Source organism: Pipistrellus kuhlii, unplaced genomic scaffold (genome assembly GCF_014108245.1).
Source record: "Pipistrellus kuhlii isolate mPipKuh1 unplaced genomic scaffold, mPipKuh1.p scaffold_m20_p_68, whole genome shotgun sequence".
In the NCBI taxonomy this organism is placed as follows: domain Eukaryota; kingdom Metazoa; phylum Chordata; class Mammalia; order Chiroptera; family Vespertilionidae; genus Pipistrellus; species Pipistrellus kuhlii.
Window position 1 is genome coordinate 168088 of NW_023425571.1, and position 17387 is coordinate 185474.

General features: G+C 66.9%; 1 protein-coding gene across 1 annotated transcript; it reads left to right on the forward strand.

Annotated features, from left to right (window-relative positions):
• Positions 1-4688: 4688 nt before the first annotated feature.
• MYMK (myomaker, myoblast fusion factor) lies at positions 4689-14442 on the forward strand. The gene is made up of 5 exons (XM_036420423.2): positions 4689-5328; positions 9755-9869; positions 10375-10523; positions 13091-13207; positions 13874-14442. Exons 1-5 carry the CDS (start codon positions 5194-5196, stop codon positions 14021-14023), a joined length of 666 nt encoding a protein of 221 aa, XP_036276316.1. The 5' UTR covers positions 4689-5193; the 3' UTR covers positions 14024-14442.
• Positions 14443-17387: the final 2945 nt, after the last annotated feature.

Here is a 17387-nt window from a genome sequence, read left to right on the forward strand (position 1 = left end):
CATCCCCGCTCTGAGGCAGGCCGGGCGAGCTCCGGTTTGGAGAGAGGACACTGAGGTTCACGGCAAAGGGCAGGCCAGGCCCCGGGGCAGGAATGGCCGGAGCCGTCCGCCTGCTGCGGGCGCCCTGGCTGCGAGCTCAGCTGACAGTGCCGGGAGCTGCGGGCAGCGCGTGAGCTGCGTTCTCAGCCGGCGCTGACGACAGCACAGGGCGCTGTCAGGCGCCCAGCCGCAGGCACACGGACGCACAGACAGGGCACGGGGCAAGGCCAGGCGGCATGCCGGCTGGGAGCCAAGGAAAGGCCTGACCCCCTCCCCCGTGCCCGCCTCCCGGTGCAGGGCTCGGCGGCCCCCCAGGCGGAGCCGCGGGCCGCTGTGCTCCGGGGTGGCCGGGGCCATGGACAGGCTCAGACTGGGAGGACGCACACGCAGCAGCTGGCTGGCCGGCCAGGGCCGGGCAGACAGACAGACAGACAGCTGTCCTGGAGGCCGGAGCCCGTGCATTCCAGGCGTTTCAGCACCTCCATAAACTGGCCTCTCCGGCCAGGGAGGGGGAGACGTCCCCGCTGCCCACCCCCACGCTGTGGCTGCCCCCCAAGGGCCCCGACCCGGGTCCCAGTGTGACTGACGCCACCCGCTGGGCAGAGCAGGGGTGCCGGGGCCTGGGACGGGGCGGGGCGGGCGGGGGGGACGCCAGGGCTCGGTCTGAGGCCGGTTCCGTGGGTGCGGGGCGGGGAGCGGTCCTCTGTGACACGGGGACCCAGCGGCCCGGCCCAGCCTGCGCTGACAGGCCCAGCGGGACAAGCAGGAAGGGGCCTGGCGCGGCTGTGCGGCCGCTGAATCAGGGTCTGTGTGTGTGAGTGGTTTTCAAGACCCGGGGCCCGGCGGGAGCGCCCGCGGCCAGGGAGGCTGAGGGCCACACCCAGGGGTGGCGCCCATGGGGTCCGGGCCGAGGGCGGGCGTGGCTGTGGTCTGGTCTGGCCAAAGCGGGAGCAGGTGTGGGGGGCGGCAGCGGGCAGCGAGGCCTCGGAGGGCGGGAGCCGGGATGCCAGCACACGTCCCCCGGTGCAGAGCGGCCCAGGTTGGTGGCTCCCCGCCCAGCCTGGCCCCGGCCCCCCACCCCGTGTCTCCAGGGGCAGTAACACCCCAAAGCGCCGTCGGCCTCTCCCCTCCTCCCGCCCCCCGCCAGGCCCCGCCCTGCTCCCGAGAGCACCGAGGGTCATTTCAGTCCTGCTCCGCGCTGGACGCATGCCCCGCCAGCTGGGCTGTCTCCAGGCGGCCAGGTCTCAGACGGAGCCACAGGCCGCCCACCTCCCTGCAGGCCGCACCGGCTCCCAGCTCCGGCGGCGGCTCGCCCAGACCGGCCACCTGTCTCCCCGCCCCCTCCTCCCTAATCACCCCAACACATGTGCCCCGGCCTCCTCCCCCGGCACACACACAGCTCACAGCCTGGAGTGAGTGTACAGCTGCATGCACACACTCACACACACACACACACACACACACACTCACAGTCACACACACACACACATACACAGACACACTCACACACACACTCACACACACACAGACACAGACACTCACACTCACACACTTACACACACACATACACAGACACACTCACACACACACTCACACACACACACACATACACAGACACACACACACACTCACACACACACTCACAGTCACACACTTACACACACACACATACACAGACACACACACACACACTCACACACACACACTCACACACACACACTCACACTCACACATACACAGACACACTCACACACACACACCCCCACACAGACTCACACACACACACACATACACAGACACACACACACACTCACACACACACAGACACAGACACTCACACTCACACACTTACACACACACATACACAGACACACTCACACACACACTCACACACACACATACACAGACACACACACACTCACACACACACTCACACTCACACACTTACACACACACATACACAGACACACTCACACACACACTCACACACACACACACTCACACTCACACACTCACACATACACAGACACACTCACACACACACTTACACACACATAGACAGACACACTCACACACACACTTACACACACACAGACACACTCACACACACACTTACACATACACTCACACACACACTCACACACACACACTCACACACACACTTACACACACATACACAGACACACTCACACACACACTTATACACTCACACACTCACACACAGACACACACACTTATACACTCACACACACACAGACACACACACACTTATACACTCACACACACACAGACACACACACACTTATACACTCACACACACACAGACACACACACTTATACACTCACAGACACACACACTCACACACAGACACACACACTCACACACAGACACACACACTCACACACAGACACAGCTCACAGCCTGGAGTGAGTGTACAGCTGCATGCACACACTCACACACACTCACACACACACACACTCACACATGTAACCTGTGAGAAGTTCCTGCCTCAGAGAGGTACACAGAGAGCTCTGCTTTCCCACATCGAGTCCCATGTCCTCCCCACACGTTGTCCGCTCCTCCTGGGGCTGGATGGGGGCTGGGAGGGGGCTGGGAGGGGGCTGGGTGGGGGCTGGGAGGGGGCTGGGTGGGGGCTGGGTGGGGGCTGGGAGGGGGCTGGGAGGGGGCTGGGTGGGGGCTGGGTGGGGGCTGGGAGGGGGCTGGGTGGGGGCTGGGTGAGGGCTGGGTGAGGGCTGGGAGGGGGCTGGGTGGGGGCTGGGAGGGGGCTGGGTGGGGGCTGGGAGGGGGCTGGGAGGGGGCTGGGAGGGGGCTGGGAGGGGGCTGGGTGGGGGCTGGGAGGGGGCTGGGAGGGGGCTGGGTGGGGGCTGGGAGGGGGCTGGGAGGGGGCTGGGAGGGGGCTGGGAGGGGGCTGGGTGGGGGCTGGGAGGGGGCTGGGAGGGGGCTGGGAGGGGGCTGGGAGGGGGCTGGGTGAGGGCTGGGAGGGGGCTGGGTGGGGGCTGGGAGGGGGCTGGGTGGGGGCTGGGAGGGGGCTGGGTGGGGGCTGGGAGGGGGCTGGGAGGGGGCGGGGGTGGGGGCTGGGTGAGGGCTGGGAGGGGGCTGGGAGGGGGCTGGGTGGGGGCTGGGAGGGGGCTGGGTGGGGGCTGGGTGGGGGCTGGGTGGGGGCTGGGAGGGGGCGGGGGGGGGCGGGGGCAGGCAGGGCTGAGGGGGAGGGGGACAGGGTCAAGCAGGGTGCCCGTGCAGCCACAGGGGTCGCCTGCCTCCCTCAGCCACACACAGAGGCTCTGGTTTCCCCATTTGGAGCGGAGCTGGGCTCCAGGCTGCCAGGCAGCAGTGGGAACATGTGTGTGTGTGTGTGTGTGTGTGTGTGTGTGTGTGTCCGCTTTCATTCATTCTCCTCAGTCATTCCTTAGCAGCCAGGGGCGGGCAGGGAGCTGGCCGGGCGCCTGTGGGATCACAACCCAGCACCCCTCACACAGCGCCACGGCATGGTGGGTGCTGGGTGGTGCTGGGTGGTAGTGAGGGGGCCCTGGGCTGGCCCCATGGGCTGGGAGCCTTCCCACAGGCTGTTCTGGCTGGGAGCAGGGGCGGGGTCTGGGGGGGTCGGGGGAGCCGGGGAGCAGAGAGGCTGGGTGGTCCCCTGAGGGTGAGGACACCACAGGGACACACACACACTCACACACACACACATTCACACACTCATACACACGTGCACACACACACACACACACACACTCACACACACACAGTCACACACTCACACACAGACACACACAGTCACACACACACACACATTCACACACTCATACACACGTGCACACACACACACACGTGCGCGCACACACACACGCACACACACATACACATACACACACGTGTGGCCGGTCCGCCCAGCAGGCTCTCCCGGCCCCGCCACAGGCAGGAGTTGCCGACACAGTGTGGGCGACCTCAGGGGCTCCTGGGAGAGACCCGGTGTCGCACAGGGCAGGCTCCCGCTGAGGAAGGCCTAGCGCCGGCCACTGCGAGGACACGGGACTCCTCAGCTGTGTGTGATTATCCACCGTCACTCACCGCACGCTTGGAGCCAGTGCCTCCGTCCCATGACACCGTCACGTCACCACATCGTGCAGAGGAAGACACAGGGTGAGAGCGTCCTTTTGTTAACAAACATTTTTATTGGTTTTTTACAGAGAGGAAAGGAGAGGGATGGAGAGTTAGAAACATCGATGAGAGAGAATCATTGATCAGCTGCCGCCTTCACACCCCCTACCAGGGATGTGCCCCCAACCAAGGTACACACCCTTGACCGGAGTCGAACCTGGGCCCTTTCAGTTCACAGACCCACGCTCTATCCACTGAGCCAAACCGGTTTCGGCCAGAGCGGATCTTTTGCCGACAACAGATAAATAGACAAATCGGGCGATCGATCGATCGATCGATCCGGCCGTCAGTCCAGGAGACCCAGCCAGAGGCTCAACACGCCCATCGCTCCTCGGCCGGGGGTTTGGGGGCCGCCCTGGCGGTGCCCAGGCCTCGCTGTGAGGAGGGACGGGAACCGGGGAGGACGGCCCCGGACCGCGGAGCAGCCGGCACCGGCCTCCGTGGGAACCATCAGCCGCAGCAGACACGTCCGGCGCCGGTCCGGCCCAGGGAAACCTGGCAGGAGGAGAGCGGGCGAGCAGGAGGCCCTGGGCTGGTGCCCGGGCACCGGATCTGCAGGTCCTCTCGGCGTGCGGACGGCGGGGCCGCGGTGCTCTCTCCTCTCGGGCCGTGGACAGAGGCTGGGATCCCGTCCGGGGAGGGGGAAGCCCGGATACGGGGGTGGGACACATGGGCACTTTCTCCTCCGCCTCCAAACGGTCTCCCTGCATCAGCAGCCCCGGCCTCGCAGAGACTAAAGTGACAAACCTCTGAGACAAGTGCGGGTCACGTGGGGCCTCAGCTGTCGAACCCTCTGTGCTGCCCGACATGTGCGCTGGTCCCGCCCCCTCCGGGCATTTAAACCACAGCTGCCACCGGCCCGGCTCCCCGCCACCGGCCCGGCTCTCTGGCTCTCCCGGCCCGGCTCCCCGGCTCTCCCTACCCCAAACACCAGGCCTGAGCCCCCACCTCCCGCCAGCGCCCTCCTCCCGGCCATGGGCACGCTCGTGGCCAAGCTGCTGCTGCCCACCCTCAGCAGCCTGGCCTTCCTGCCCGCCGTCAGCATCGCCGCCAAGAGGCGCTTCCACATGGAGGCCATGGTCTACCTCTTCACCACGTTCTTCGAGGCGGTGAGTCCGGTGGGGCGGGGGGGAGGGGGGGCGCTCCCCCACAGGACACACACGTTCCTCTGTCTCCTGCTGAAGAAGAGTGATTGGAGATGGAAGGGAAGCCCGGGTCCAGGAGAGAGGCTGGGGGATCGCTCCGCCCCCTGGGCCTCGGTTTCCCCAGGGGTGCCAGGAGATCACGCGGGGACTGGTGCGCGTGAGACCAAGCCCCTCGCAGGGAGCCTGACTCCGGACGGGGGAGTGGCCCGCTCAGCGGCCCTCCTTCTCCTTCTGTTTATAGGCTGGGGGCCCCTTCGCTCTGGGGGCCCCCTCCCCCGCCCGTCTCCCCCGCCCCCTCCCCTCGGTGCGGCTCTTCCTGCTTCTCTGTGTCCCGTCTTCCCTCCGCGTCTGCCTCTCCCTCCTCTCTGTGCCTGTCTGTCTGGCCTCCGCGTTTCTGAATGACATCCCCGTACAGCGCGTTCTCCCTGAGCCCCCTGGTGCTCCCCCAGCTCTGTCCCTCGGACTCTCCACACGTCACTCTGATCCATCCCTCCAGCTCCGGTCTGTCTGTCCGTCCGTCTACCTGCCTACGGATCTACCCGGCCAATCAGCCCTCTGTCTGTCCGTGCAGCCACCGACCTCATCAGTCACCCCCTACGCTGTCACCTGTCTGCGTCTCAGCGCCTTCCTGCCTCCCCTGTCTGCTCCCCTCTGAGCCCCTCTCCCCCTCCCCCCCACCCCCCACCCCCGCGCTGGCCTCGCAGGGCGGCTCCTCTCTGCCTTCTGACCATCTGCCTTCAGACCCTCCTCTAGCCCAGCTCCCCGTCTCCCGGGGGCACTGCCTCCCGCCCGGGCCAGCCCGGCCCCTAGCTCAGGCCTCTGTGGGCAAGGCCAGGGGTGCAGGCAGCTGGGTGTGAGGTCCGTGGGCACCGCGTGTGCTGGCAGACTTGTGCCCTGCGCGGGGCCCGCGGCGAGACGAGCTGGCGTGCACCCGCCCGTGCTCCTGGGCAGTGCCGGGCGGGCTGGGGGCCTAGCGGCCCCCTTCTGGGCGGGAGAGGCCTCGGCTACAGGGAGGCCGCGCCAGCGCCCAGGGCGGGGACTCGCCCTGAGTCCCCGGGGCTGAGCCCGAGGTGTGGCGAGCTCGAACCCTCGGGCCGATGCCTTCCCGTTGCTCCTCTCGCGGGCTCGGGTGAGCGCCAGGAAGTCTGTTCGAGCTGAGAAAGGGGGGCGCTGTGGACATGGGCGGTGAGTCCGGGCCGGGCGGGGGGCGCTCCCCCACAGGACACACACAGGGTCTGGGGCCGGGGAGGGGCCCTGTCTTGCTGCCCAGGCCCGTTAGAGCAGCCAGGACACCGCCCCCGCTCCGCGGTGCCCGCCCCACAGCTGCCTCCCCGCCCGGCCCCACCCGGCCGCGCCCGGCCCGCCCAGAATGGCAGGGGCAGCTGCCTCCGGTGACAAATGTCCTCGGCCTCCCAGCCACACTGGCCCTTTCTCTCTCTGAAGGCCCTGGCCCAGCTCTGCTAGGTCTGGAGTGGTTTAAGGAGATGAAACCTCCCTTTGTATACATATATACACACATATATGCATATACATATACATATACATATACATATATACACATATATATGCATATACATATATATATTTATTGATTTCAGAGAGGAAGGAAGAGGGAGAGAGAGATAGAAATATCCATGATGAGAGAGAATCATGGATCGGCTTCATCTCCTTAAACCTCCCCCGGCTCCTCCTGTTCCTTCTGGAACTGCGTCTCCCTCAGCCCCTCGGGACCCTCCCTGACACCGGGCTCCGCACACGGAGTCCGCGGGCCCACCCCGGAGCAGGTGTTCTTGTCCCCATTTGACAGCAGTGGGGGGAGGGGAGCAGCCAGCCGCTGGTCTAAGCTCCAGAGGCAAGGCCCTGTTAGCGTGGCCCCAAAGATGGCTCTCTGACACCAGCCCCCAGCCGCACCCACCCCTGCCAGCCCCTCGCTGGGCCAGGCCTGCCCCTGCACCCAAAGATGAAGGGAGGCCCTGGCCAGTGTGGCTCAGTGGATAGAGCGTCGGCCTGCGGACTGAAAGGTCCCAGGTTCGATTCTAGTCAAGGGCACAGGCCCGGGTTGTGGGCTCGATCCCCAGTGGGGGACGTGCAGGAGGCAGCCGATCCATGATTCTCTCTCATCATGGATATTTCTATCTCTCTCTCCCTCTTCCTTCCTCTCTGAAATCAATAAATATATATATGTATATGCATATATATGTGTATATATGTATATGTATATGTATATGTATATGCATATATGTGTGTATATATGTATACAAAGGGAGGTTTCATCTCCTTAAACCACTCCAGACCCTGCCCCCAGGCCCTGCCCCCCTGGCCCTCCTCTGTGACCCTCATCCCTACCCCTGCTCCCTGGCCTGCCTTCACAGGGCAGACGCTAACTGAGCACCAAAGGAGGGGGCTGGGGTCAGGGCCAGGACGAGACAGAGAGGAATCCTGCTCCTGACGGGGCCGGCACAGACCTGCCCAGAATGTCAGAGGATTAAGTCTGGAACGGCCCACGGTGACCTGCGCCTCAGAGGAGGGGCCGGGCTGGGCTGAAGGAGACGCAGCTCTAGAAGGAACAGGGGCCGGAGAACGTCCATGTCCCTCACAGGGCCCGGCTCTGCCTACAGAGGCATGGGGAGCCGTGTCCCCCGCCGTCCTCGGCCCCACGGGGAGGGGGCACTTGGATCAGACTGCACCTGAACTCCTCTCCCCACCACACAGTCATGGCCGCCGCTGCTCACTGTCCTCTGGCCTCTTCTGGGTGCACATCCAGAGCTCAGCACGGAGCGGACCTGAGCCGGGCAGAGCCGCAGGGGTCTGGCCTGCTGGGGGGCACCAGGCCGCTGGTAACAGCCCCCTCGGGGCGCCGGAATGGTGGGTCACCAACAGCTGCCACCAGCAAGGGCTCGGAATCGGCCCCGGTTTGCTCCCCTCGCCAGGGGACCCGGGCTCCCGCCCCGGAGCCGCCCCGGAGCCGCCCCGGCGCCTCTGGACGCAGCTCCCTGTCCACCTCCGCCCTCCCGCCGCGCCGGCCCATCACCAGCCCAGTGTGCCGCCCAGCTTGTTTAGCCGTGGGACGCGTCAAAATAATTATGTCACAGGATGAAATATGACTTACACGGCGACGTGTGCGCCCGAAAGGAGTTGTTTTCTGTTAGAAACAAGGTGGAGGCTTTGAAATATCCCATCAGGCACTTGCTCTAAAAATTGCTCTTAAGCCAGATACTGGGGGACAGCGTGAGACCCCCGGGCTCAGCGCGGGCGCGGGGTCTCTGCGGCTCCCGCACTTCACAGCTTCCTGACAGCGCCATGCTGACACAGCTGCTCATGCGTGGTTCTCCCAGCCATGACATTATCTCCGTGACTGCCTCCTAACTGTGACTTTGCTACTGTTAACGAATCATAGTGTGAACGTCTGTGTTTCCCGATGGTGTTAGGTGACCCTGCTGGCGGTGCTCAGCCTGTGGGTCAAGGCAGGGTCGCCTGAGACCATCGGGAAACACAGACGTTTACATTATGGTTCACAACGGCAGCAAAACTACAGTGAGGAAGTAGCAACGACAATACTGTTGCGGCTGGGGGTCACCACACAAGAGGAGCCGTATTAGAGGGCCGTGGCGTCAGGAAGGTTGGGAACCAGGAACAGGAGCTGACAGCTGCAGACCGGTAGTTCTCAAAGTGGGTTCCCCACCGGCAGCATCAGCACCAGCCTGAACCTCGGCAAAATAAAATGCACCTGTCACTGAAACCGGTTTGGCTCAGTGGATAGAGCGTCGGCCTGCGGAGTGAAAGGTCCCGGGTTCGATTCCGGTCAAAGGCATGTACCTTGGTTGCGGGCACATCCCAGTGGAGGATGTGCAGGAGGCAGCTGATTGATGATTCTCTCTCATCGATGTATCTAACTTTCTATTCCTCTCTGTAAAAAATCAATAAAATATATATTTTTTAAAACGCACCTGGGCCGGACCCACACCTGCGGAGTCGGGAACCCTCATGACGCCGAGCCGCCGAGCGAGTCTCCACAGGCCCCGGGGTCTGGATGCCCCTCGGGTCTGAGAAATCCCCTGTGGGGGAGCCCAGGCAGCAGGGGTAACTTGTGGGGAGAGAGCCCACCCCCCCAAGCTCCTGAAGAGTAGACTGGCACCCCCAAAAAGGCACTGGCCTCATGCCCAGAGGGCGCCAGGACCGGCCCTCGGGAGCCTGGGGAGAGGGGACCTCCGTTCGCTCCGCCTGAGGGGCACCCGTCCGGGGCACAGAGCCCTGGGGCCCCGTCTCACAGGGGAGCCATTGTGGCTTTCCCGGGACCCACAGCCAGGGGGCGCTGCTTCGCCACGGGCCTGGCTTGGCAGGACGGGCTTGGGGACCCCCGGGCCCTGCCCTGACGGCCGGGTCTCCCCAGCTCCACCACGCCTGCCAGGGGCCCGGCCTGTCCATCCTCTGCTTCATGCGGCTGGACCTCCTGGAGCACTTCAGCGTCTACGGGACGGCGCTCAGCATGTGGGTGTCGCTGATGGGTGAGTGGTCGGCCGGCTCCCTCCGCCCACCCCCGCCCTCTCCTGGGTTCCAGCCCCGCTCCCGCTTCCATGTCCTTTTAAAGGGACACGCTGGCCGAGGGCGGGCCCTGCCGGCCCTGCCTGGCCGAGGGGGCAGCCGGGGGCCCCACCTCCGCGTCCTTGGCCCGAGAACCCCTGCTCCGGCCAGGCTCTGCCCCCAAGACCCGCCTCACCCCACAGTGCCGGCGGGGTGTGTGGGCAGAGGGACTCGTTCCAGAGCGCGCTGTGCGGGCCTCTCGGTCTCTCAGACGGCGTCCGGCCGGCCCGGCCCCAGGTCCCCGGCTCCCTGTCCTCCTGGGTCCCGGCAACGGCCGGAGCCAGACCCTGGGTGACCAGGCGGGCCCAGGGTCTCCCTGGTGGAGGGAGCACCCCCACCCCGGCCCCCAGGGCCGCCCCAGGGAGAGCGGTGGCCAGGAGGGCCGGGGGCCACCCCGCTCTTCCTCCCGCTCTCTCCCGGCCCCTCCAGCCCTGGCCGACTTCGACGAGCCCAAGCGGTCAACGTTGGTGATGTTCGGGGTCCTGACCATCGCCGTCCGCATCTACCAGGACCGCGGGGGCTACGGTGTGTACTCCGGCCCCATCGGCACCGCCGTCCTCATCATCGCGGTGAAGTGGGTGCGTACCTTCCCTGGCTGTCCCCACTCCCCTCCCCCCAGGCGGGCGGGCCGGACACGGCTTTGGCTAAAACACGTAGAAAATGCCCCTTCCCCCACCACCCCCCGGTGCCCCAGCCACGCAGACCCGGCTTGTCTCATGTCTGTGACCCACTAGCTCCGGACCTAAGCCAAGTTACAGAGCCTCTCTGCCTCAGTTTCCCTATCTGTCAAGGGGGCATTAGAGCAACAGCCCAGGGCCCACCTCCTAGGCTGGCTCAGAGATGGCACACAGCTGGCTTCGGATGGGCTCAGGCACCGGGGACTGCTAGTTTTTGTTCCTGATGAGAGTAGCTGCTTGGAGATGCCGTCTCAGTGGAGGACAAGGCGTGGGTGAATCTGGGCAGGCTTCCTGGAGGAGGCGGGCCTTCCGCTTGGTTCTAATGCGAAGGGAGGATGTGGGCGAGGTTGACAGGAAGATGGGATTGCTCGTGCGTTCACAGGCGATGGCCTTTCACGGGGCACCGGAGGTCTGATCCCCATGAGGCCCTTTTCCCTGGGCCCTCCGTGGTCCCAGGCCCCCCGCCTGCCGGAACCGAAACGTGCCCCCCTGGCCCACGCTGACGAGGGCCCTGCAGCGGGAAGGACCCGCATGGGGTCCTGGGTCCCCGGGGCAGGGAAGGGCTGAGCCCTGCGGGGAGCCGCGCCCAGGCCTGGCATTCGGTGGCGGCACTCGGGGGACGGGGCGGGGCTGGGCAGGGGGTGCAGACGGAGCCCACAACCCATTTCACAGACTCAGGAAGGTAAACCGAGGCCTGGGGGCCTGCTCTGCAAACACCTGCTCCTCTCCCCCCGCGGGCATAGAGCTCTGCTCGGCCGTTTGGGTCCCGGAAAAATAAGGCGCCGAGAGCCCAGCCGGTGAGCGTGCTCCGCAGGGTAGCCGGGCCAGGCCTCGCCTTCCCCGCTCCGCGCCGGGAGCATCCCCGAAGCTGCCCGCGGGCCAGAGGAGGTGCTGGGTCCGACGCGTCCGCGGAGGAAGGAGCCCTCGGGACCTCGGAGCCGCCGGGATGCGGCACCACCGGCTCCGCAGGAAGCGGGGGCTCCGTGCTCCGGGCGTGGTCCTCCCACCGCCCCCGTGGGAGGGGGCTGCGGCTCACCGGCCCGAAGCCGTCCCCGCCCCCGTCTGAGGGCCCGGGCCGCCCCGGGGGGCTCGGCGTGTTTTCAGGCCGTTTCCCGCGGTGTGCACCGAGGACGGGCAAGGCCGGCGTTTCCGGAAGGAGGGGCAGTTTTCTCCCACGCTCAGCCTCCTTTCTTTTCTTTCTTTTTTTTTTTTCTTTTCTTTTTCTTTAAATTGATTTTTGAGAGAGAGAAGAAAGGAGAGAGATAGAAGTGATAGAAACATCAATGACGAGAGAGGGGCATCATGGACCGGCTGCCTCCTGCCCGCCCCTGCCTGGGGATTGGGCCCGAGCCTGGGCCTGGGCCTGACCGGGAATCGAACTCTGACCTCCTGGTTCCTGGGTCAACACCTCCCCATGAGCCCCGGCGCCGGGCTGCCCCTCCCTCCGGGAGCGGGTTTGGGAGCAGCAGCCGGGGAGAGGGATTGGGGAGAGGGTGTGACCGGGACTGGGACTGGGCTGGGCAGGCGGGGCCCAGGCAGGGGCAGGGCTGGCTGATGAGGGCTCTGGGGCCTCGGGCCCTCACCCAGGGCCACGGTAGCTGCACCCACGTGCTGCCCACGCTGTGCAGGTCCCAATTCCTCACAGTTTGTGGAAAATTCTGGAAAACGGGACACTGGGCTTCGTTTCACCAAACTGGACTGGAACCCTCGGTGGCAAGACCCGCCCTGAGCCAGTGCCACGTGGCTGATGGGCCTGGTGCTGCCTGGCGGGGTCTGTGCTGTGGGTGCTGCCTGGTGGGCTCTGTGCTGTGGGTGCTGCCTGGTGGGCTCTGTGCTGTGGGTGCTGCCTGGCGGGGTCTGTGCTGTGGGGTGCTGCCTGGCCCCGGGGTGCGGTGAGGGGTGCAGCCACCGTCTCCCTCTGTCCAGGATGTCCGTGCTCAGAGCACCGGCCCAGGGCGGGTTCCCGGGTTCAGGCTCACATTGTCTCAACGTTTGGGGTGTGAACCCCTCTTTTTCCATGAAAACGCCTGCGGGCTCCTCCGGGCACGGCCCCAGGAAGGCGCAGGTTTGACAGACAGGACTGCGTGTCCGCTGACTGAGGCTGCCATGGCCACAGGCCCCGGAGCCACACGGCGGGCGGGCCCAGAGCTTCGGTCCCCCGTCTCTCCCTCTCCCCCCCCTCCCCACCGGCTGTGAACAGCTGGGTGTCTGTCCCCTCAGGGCGCCCGCCGGCTGGGTCAGGGAGCCATCAGGGCTGGGTGCAGCTCGGACAGGCAGGAGGGGTGGCAGGCAGGGGCGGGAGGCCACACGGCCCCGGGCTCCCGGCCTGTCCCTGGCTGTGGGTCCTGTGGGTCCCGCAGCTGCTGAGCGGGACACACGCCCCTGCCGGAGGGCGACGGGGTGCGAGCGCCCGGGCTCCAGGCGGCCGTGCGGGCGGCCCCGCCCCTGAGCTGCGCCTGTGCCTGCAGCTGCGGCAGATGAAGGAGAAGAGGGGGCTGTACCCCGACAGGAGCGTCTACGCCCAGCAGGTGGGCCCCGGGCTCTGCTTCGGGGCCCTGGCCCTGATGCTGCGCTTCTTCTTCGAGGTACGGGGGCGGGGGGGCGCTTCACGGGACCCCCTCAGGCAGTGCCCGGGCCTCCCACACCCTGGCACCGCGGGCACCGTGCAGAGCTGGCTCCGAGATGCACGGAGGCGGCCTGGGGGGGGGGGGCGCGGGGGGGAGCCTCAGTGCAAGGCCAAAGGCCCAGGAGGCCTCACGGCTCAGACTCCGTGCTCTGGGGTTTGGTGGTGGGAGAGACGGGCCTGGGCTGGCAGTGAGGGGAGGACAGTGAGCAGAGTCCGGGGACACGTGAGGGATCGGGGCGGGGAGGGGAGCCTATGTCAGCTGGGCACACAGTAGGGGCGCAGAGCAGCGGGGAGGGGCCTGGTGAGGAGGGAGCTCGGGCACAGGGGCAGAGGGCTGAGGGGGCACAGGGGGCATGGGGGGCTCAGGGGGAAGGGGGGCACAGGGCTGAGGGGGCACAGGAGGCACAGGGGGCATGGGGGGCACAGGGGGCACGGGGGGCACAGGGCTGAGGGAGCACAGGGGGCACGGGGGGCACAGGGCTGAGGGAGCACAGGGGGCATAGGGGGCACAGGGCTGAGGGGGCACAGGGGGCATGGGGGGCACAGGGGGCATGGGGGGCACAGGGCCGAGGGGGCATGGGGGTACAGGGGCACAGGGCTGAGGCACACACTGACCCCCCCCCAGGACTGGGACTACACCTACGTGCACAGCTTCTACCACTGCGCGCTGGCCATGTCCTTCACCCTGCTGCTGCCCAAGCTCAACAAGAAGGCGGGGAGCCCGGGGCCGCCCGCCAAGCTGGACTGCTCCACGCTGTGCTGCGCCTGCATCTGACCTCGGCCTCCGCCCTGGCTCCCAGCCCCCGCCCGGCCTCCCGCCTGGCGCCTCCTGCTGTCCCTCCCAGCCCAAGGGTCCAGGAGCGACTCTGTCCTCAGGTTCGAGGGCCCCAGAAACTGGGGAGCCTCTGTGCCAAGCGCCTCCAGAGAACCCACTTCCTGAGTTCCTGCTGGGGCGGCCTCAGGGCCCATCGGGATCATGCGATCACGCCTGCAGCGCCCGGGGCGTGTGTCCTCCCACCGCCCTTCCCGCTCACCGATTGCGGGCCCCGCCCCACCCCACACCCTGCTCCTTGTCCCCTGGCCCGGGCAGGCCCACCTCGGAGGCCGGGGCCTGGGGGGCCAGCCCCCCCAGTGGGGTCTCCTATCAAGTTGTTCTGATGACAATCACCAATAACAAGCACCTCCGTGTGTTGATCTCTGGGAGCCCACGTGCGTGCCCGTGTCTGTCCCCAGGCCCGCGCCCGGCCTCTGCCCGGCTCCCCGTGGGCGGGCGGGCCTGTGGGGACCGGGCAGAGCCGGCGGTCGGCCCGCCCAGGGAGCCCGTCTGGCGGCCCCGGGGGGTGGCGGGAGCCGGCCTCCCAGACATCACCTCACAAACCGAGCCCCCGCAGCCAGCCCACCGCCCGGCGGCACATGTGTCAGCAGGAAGTTACCTACCCTGGCCGCCTGTTTGTGTTTCCAGAGCAGCGGGCGACAGTCGTGTCCAAAGCCACCTCTGCGCGCCTGCGGGGCCGAGGCTGGCTCCTCGCCCCGGGCCTGCGGGCAGGGGGGACCCGGGGCCAGGCCCCGTCTGCCGGCCTCCTGGCTGCCCAGAGGCCCTGCACACCCACGCCGGGCCCCACTCAGCACCTGTCTGTCCCCGCGGCCCGTTAGGTCTGGGCGCCCCTCCGCTCTGCACACGGCGCTGGGCGCCATCCACCCGGGGGTCCCCATCCCCGGGAGAAGGCCCGGGACACAGCAGGGGCCCTCAGGTCTGATTGGGGGGTGCATACACATGTGCATGTGCATACACACATATGTACACATGCATGCACACACGGACATGCACACACCATGAAGAGCCTTCCCGGTGACACTCACAAGTCACCACACCAGACTATAAGGCAAGGGGAGGCTCTGGGCCATTGGGGAGGGGGGAGCCAGGGGATGAGGCTCCAGAAACAGGCATCTGCAAGGCAGCGGGACCCTGCCCGTCCGTCCCCCCCCCCCCCCGGGCCTCCCCGCTCCCGCCCCCGCCCCACCCCGAGCATGCCCAGCTCCGCCCGCGGCAGCACATGGAAAGTTGGAGCGGCGGTGCTCCCCGCAGGAGAGGAGCTGCCAAGCCGGCTGCACCAACGGCGCTCACTGTGGCCGCTGATTTATGAGGCCGTCTGGGCGCCGGCCAGGTCTGTAAGTCAGGACAATTAGGAGCGCACTCTCCGCCGCCCACCGACCGCCTCTCCCGCAGGGCTGGCCCCCGGGGGCCCCTGGGCCGGGGTCCTGAGCCCACTCTGCAGGCGGGGACACCGCGGCCGGCGTGGCGGCCGCTGGCCTGGGCCTTGGCCGCTGGCCATGGAGCGGCCGGACGTGCCAGGGTCTTGCCAGTCATCCCAAAGGCACGCTCCTCTGGCTCCCCGCTCCAGGCTGACAGCGCGGGGCTCTGCCCGGGCCAGCAGGGGAGGCCGGGGAGGAGGGGGCCCGGAAAGGGGGGCCACCCAGAATGGCCACCCCGATACCTCAACCCGCACCAGAAGGACATGTCGGGCCTCCAGATGGAAACGCCCCCGTGCCATCCCCTGGGGTCTTCCCGTCCAGGACCGAGGGCACATGGCACCTGGCGCCGAGAGGGACCTCCGCAGCCATCCGCCCCCTCCCGCTCCGGAGAGCGCCCTCCTCCACCGTCCCGATGGGGCCTGGGGGCCCCGAGACCAGAGGTTGGGGCCAGAGAGTGCCTGAGCCGGCCCTCGGCCTGCCCGGCCCGAGCAGCGCCTGCAAGCGCTGGCTCTGACGGGGAGACGTGGGGGCTCAGGTCCAGGACAGCCCCCTGCAGGCCCCGGGGCAGCGGAGCTTGGCAGGTGCCACGGAGCAGCCGAATCTTCACACGTGTGCTGCTTCCAATGAGATTAGATTTAAACTCACACGCGTGTGGGTTGCAGGTGACATATAAGATGTGTGTGCTGGGGGGTGTTTTTCAAATATGTCTTAAAATTTATTTCGGAGGGGAAGGGAGACAGGAAGAGAGAGAAGAACATCCATCATGAGAGAGACTCCTCGAGGGGCTGCCTCCTGCACGTTCCCCACTGGGGATGGAGCCATAAGCTGGGCCTGTGCCCTTGGCCGGAATAGAACGCGGGGCCCGTCAGTCCGCAGGCTGGCGCTCTGACCACTGAGCCACACCAGCGAGGCTGATGCGTGGTTGTTTTGAACTTCAGATGATGACCAGGGCGCCCTGGTGTGAGACACCATGGCACAGTGCCTGCGGGCACCCGAAAGGCAGTGGCACCCCCTCCTGTGTTCCGCCGGGCTGCCCTCCCCGGTGCCGGCAGACAGAGGCCACGGCTGCAGACACACACGGAGGGGCACGTGGTCAGGGACCCAGGCCGAGGCCCCAGGGCCCGCGCTGGCTGTGGCCTCCCAGCTGGACACCGTCAGCATGTGGGGGGCAGGGCAGTATCCTCACCCCAGGGATCCTGTCTGACCCGGGGGAGGGGGCACCCAGGCCCTGCAATAGCGCCCCCGGGCCTGGGCCTGGGCCCAGCTGGGACCCTGCAGAGCCGCGCGGGCTGCCGGTGCCTGGCCTGGCCGCCAGTGCCGGTGCCCAGCGGCCCTCCCGCCCCTGCGGCAGCCCGCGCGGCGAAGGAGTATAAACATTCACAACGAGGAGACAAAACAGCCCATTGTAGCGCCCCCTCCGCCTCCCGGCAGCGGGCGAGGCTGGCAGGGGCGGGAGCCTGGGCCCCCGCCAGGATCCTCCGATTGCAGCCGAGGTGTTTCCGTCTGAGGCCGTCTGCGCCGCGGCCTTTGTCTGTCTGCTACCGACATTTCCTGTCTCTGCTGCTCTCCTCCGCGGCCACTGAAACCCAACACGTTTATTGCCCTCTAACGAGGCTCGCAGCCCGCGCCTCCTGCCCGCGGCAGTTAGGGGGCCGGGCGGGCGGGGCGCAGCCGCCGGGGCTTGGCCCGGGAGCCGGGAGCGCGGGGCCAGGTATGTGGGCAGCACGGTCCAGCCCAGTGGGCAGGGGCCCCGGGAAGACTCCGGATACCGGGCGCTGGGCAGCTGGTGAACAAAGCTGGCCGGGCCAGGCGGCCGCAGGACGGGCCGTCTGCCACGGGGGCCCTGCCCGCCGCCCTGCACCGCCCCGGGGCCGCACCCGCACCCC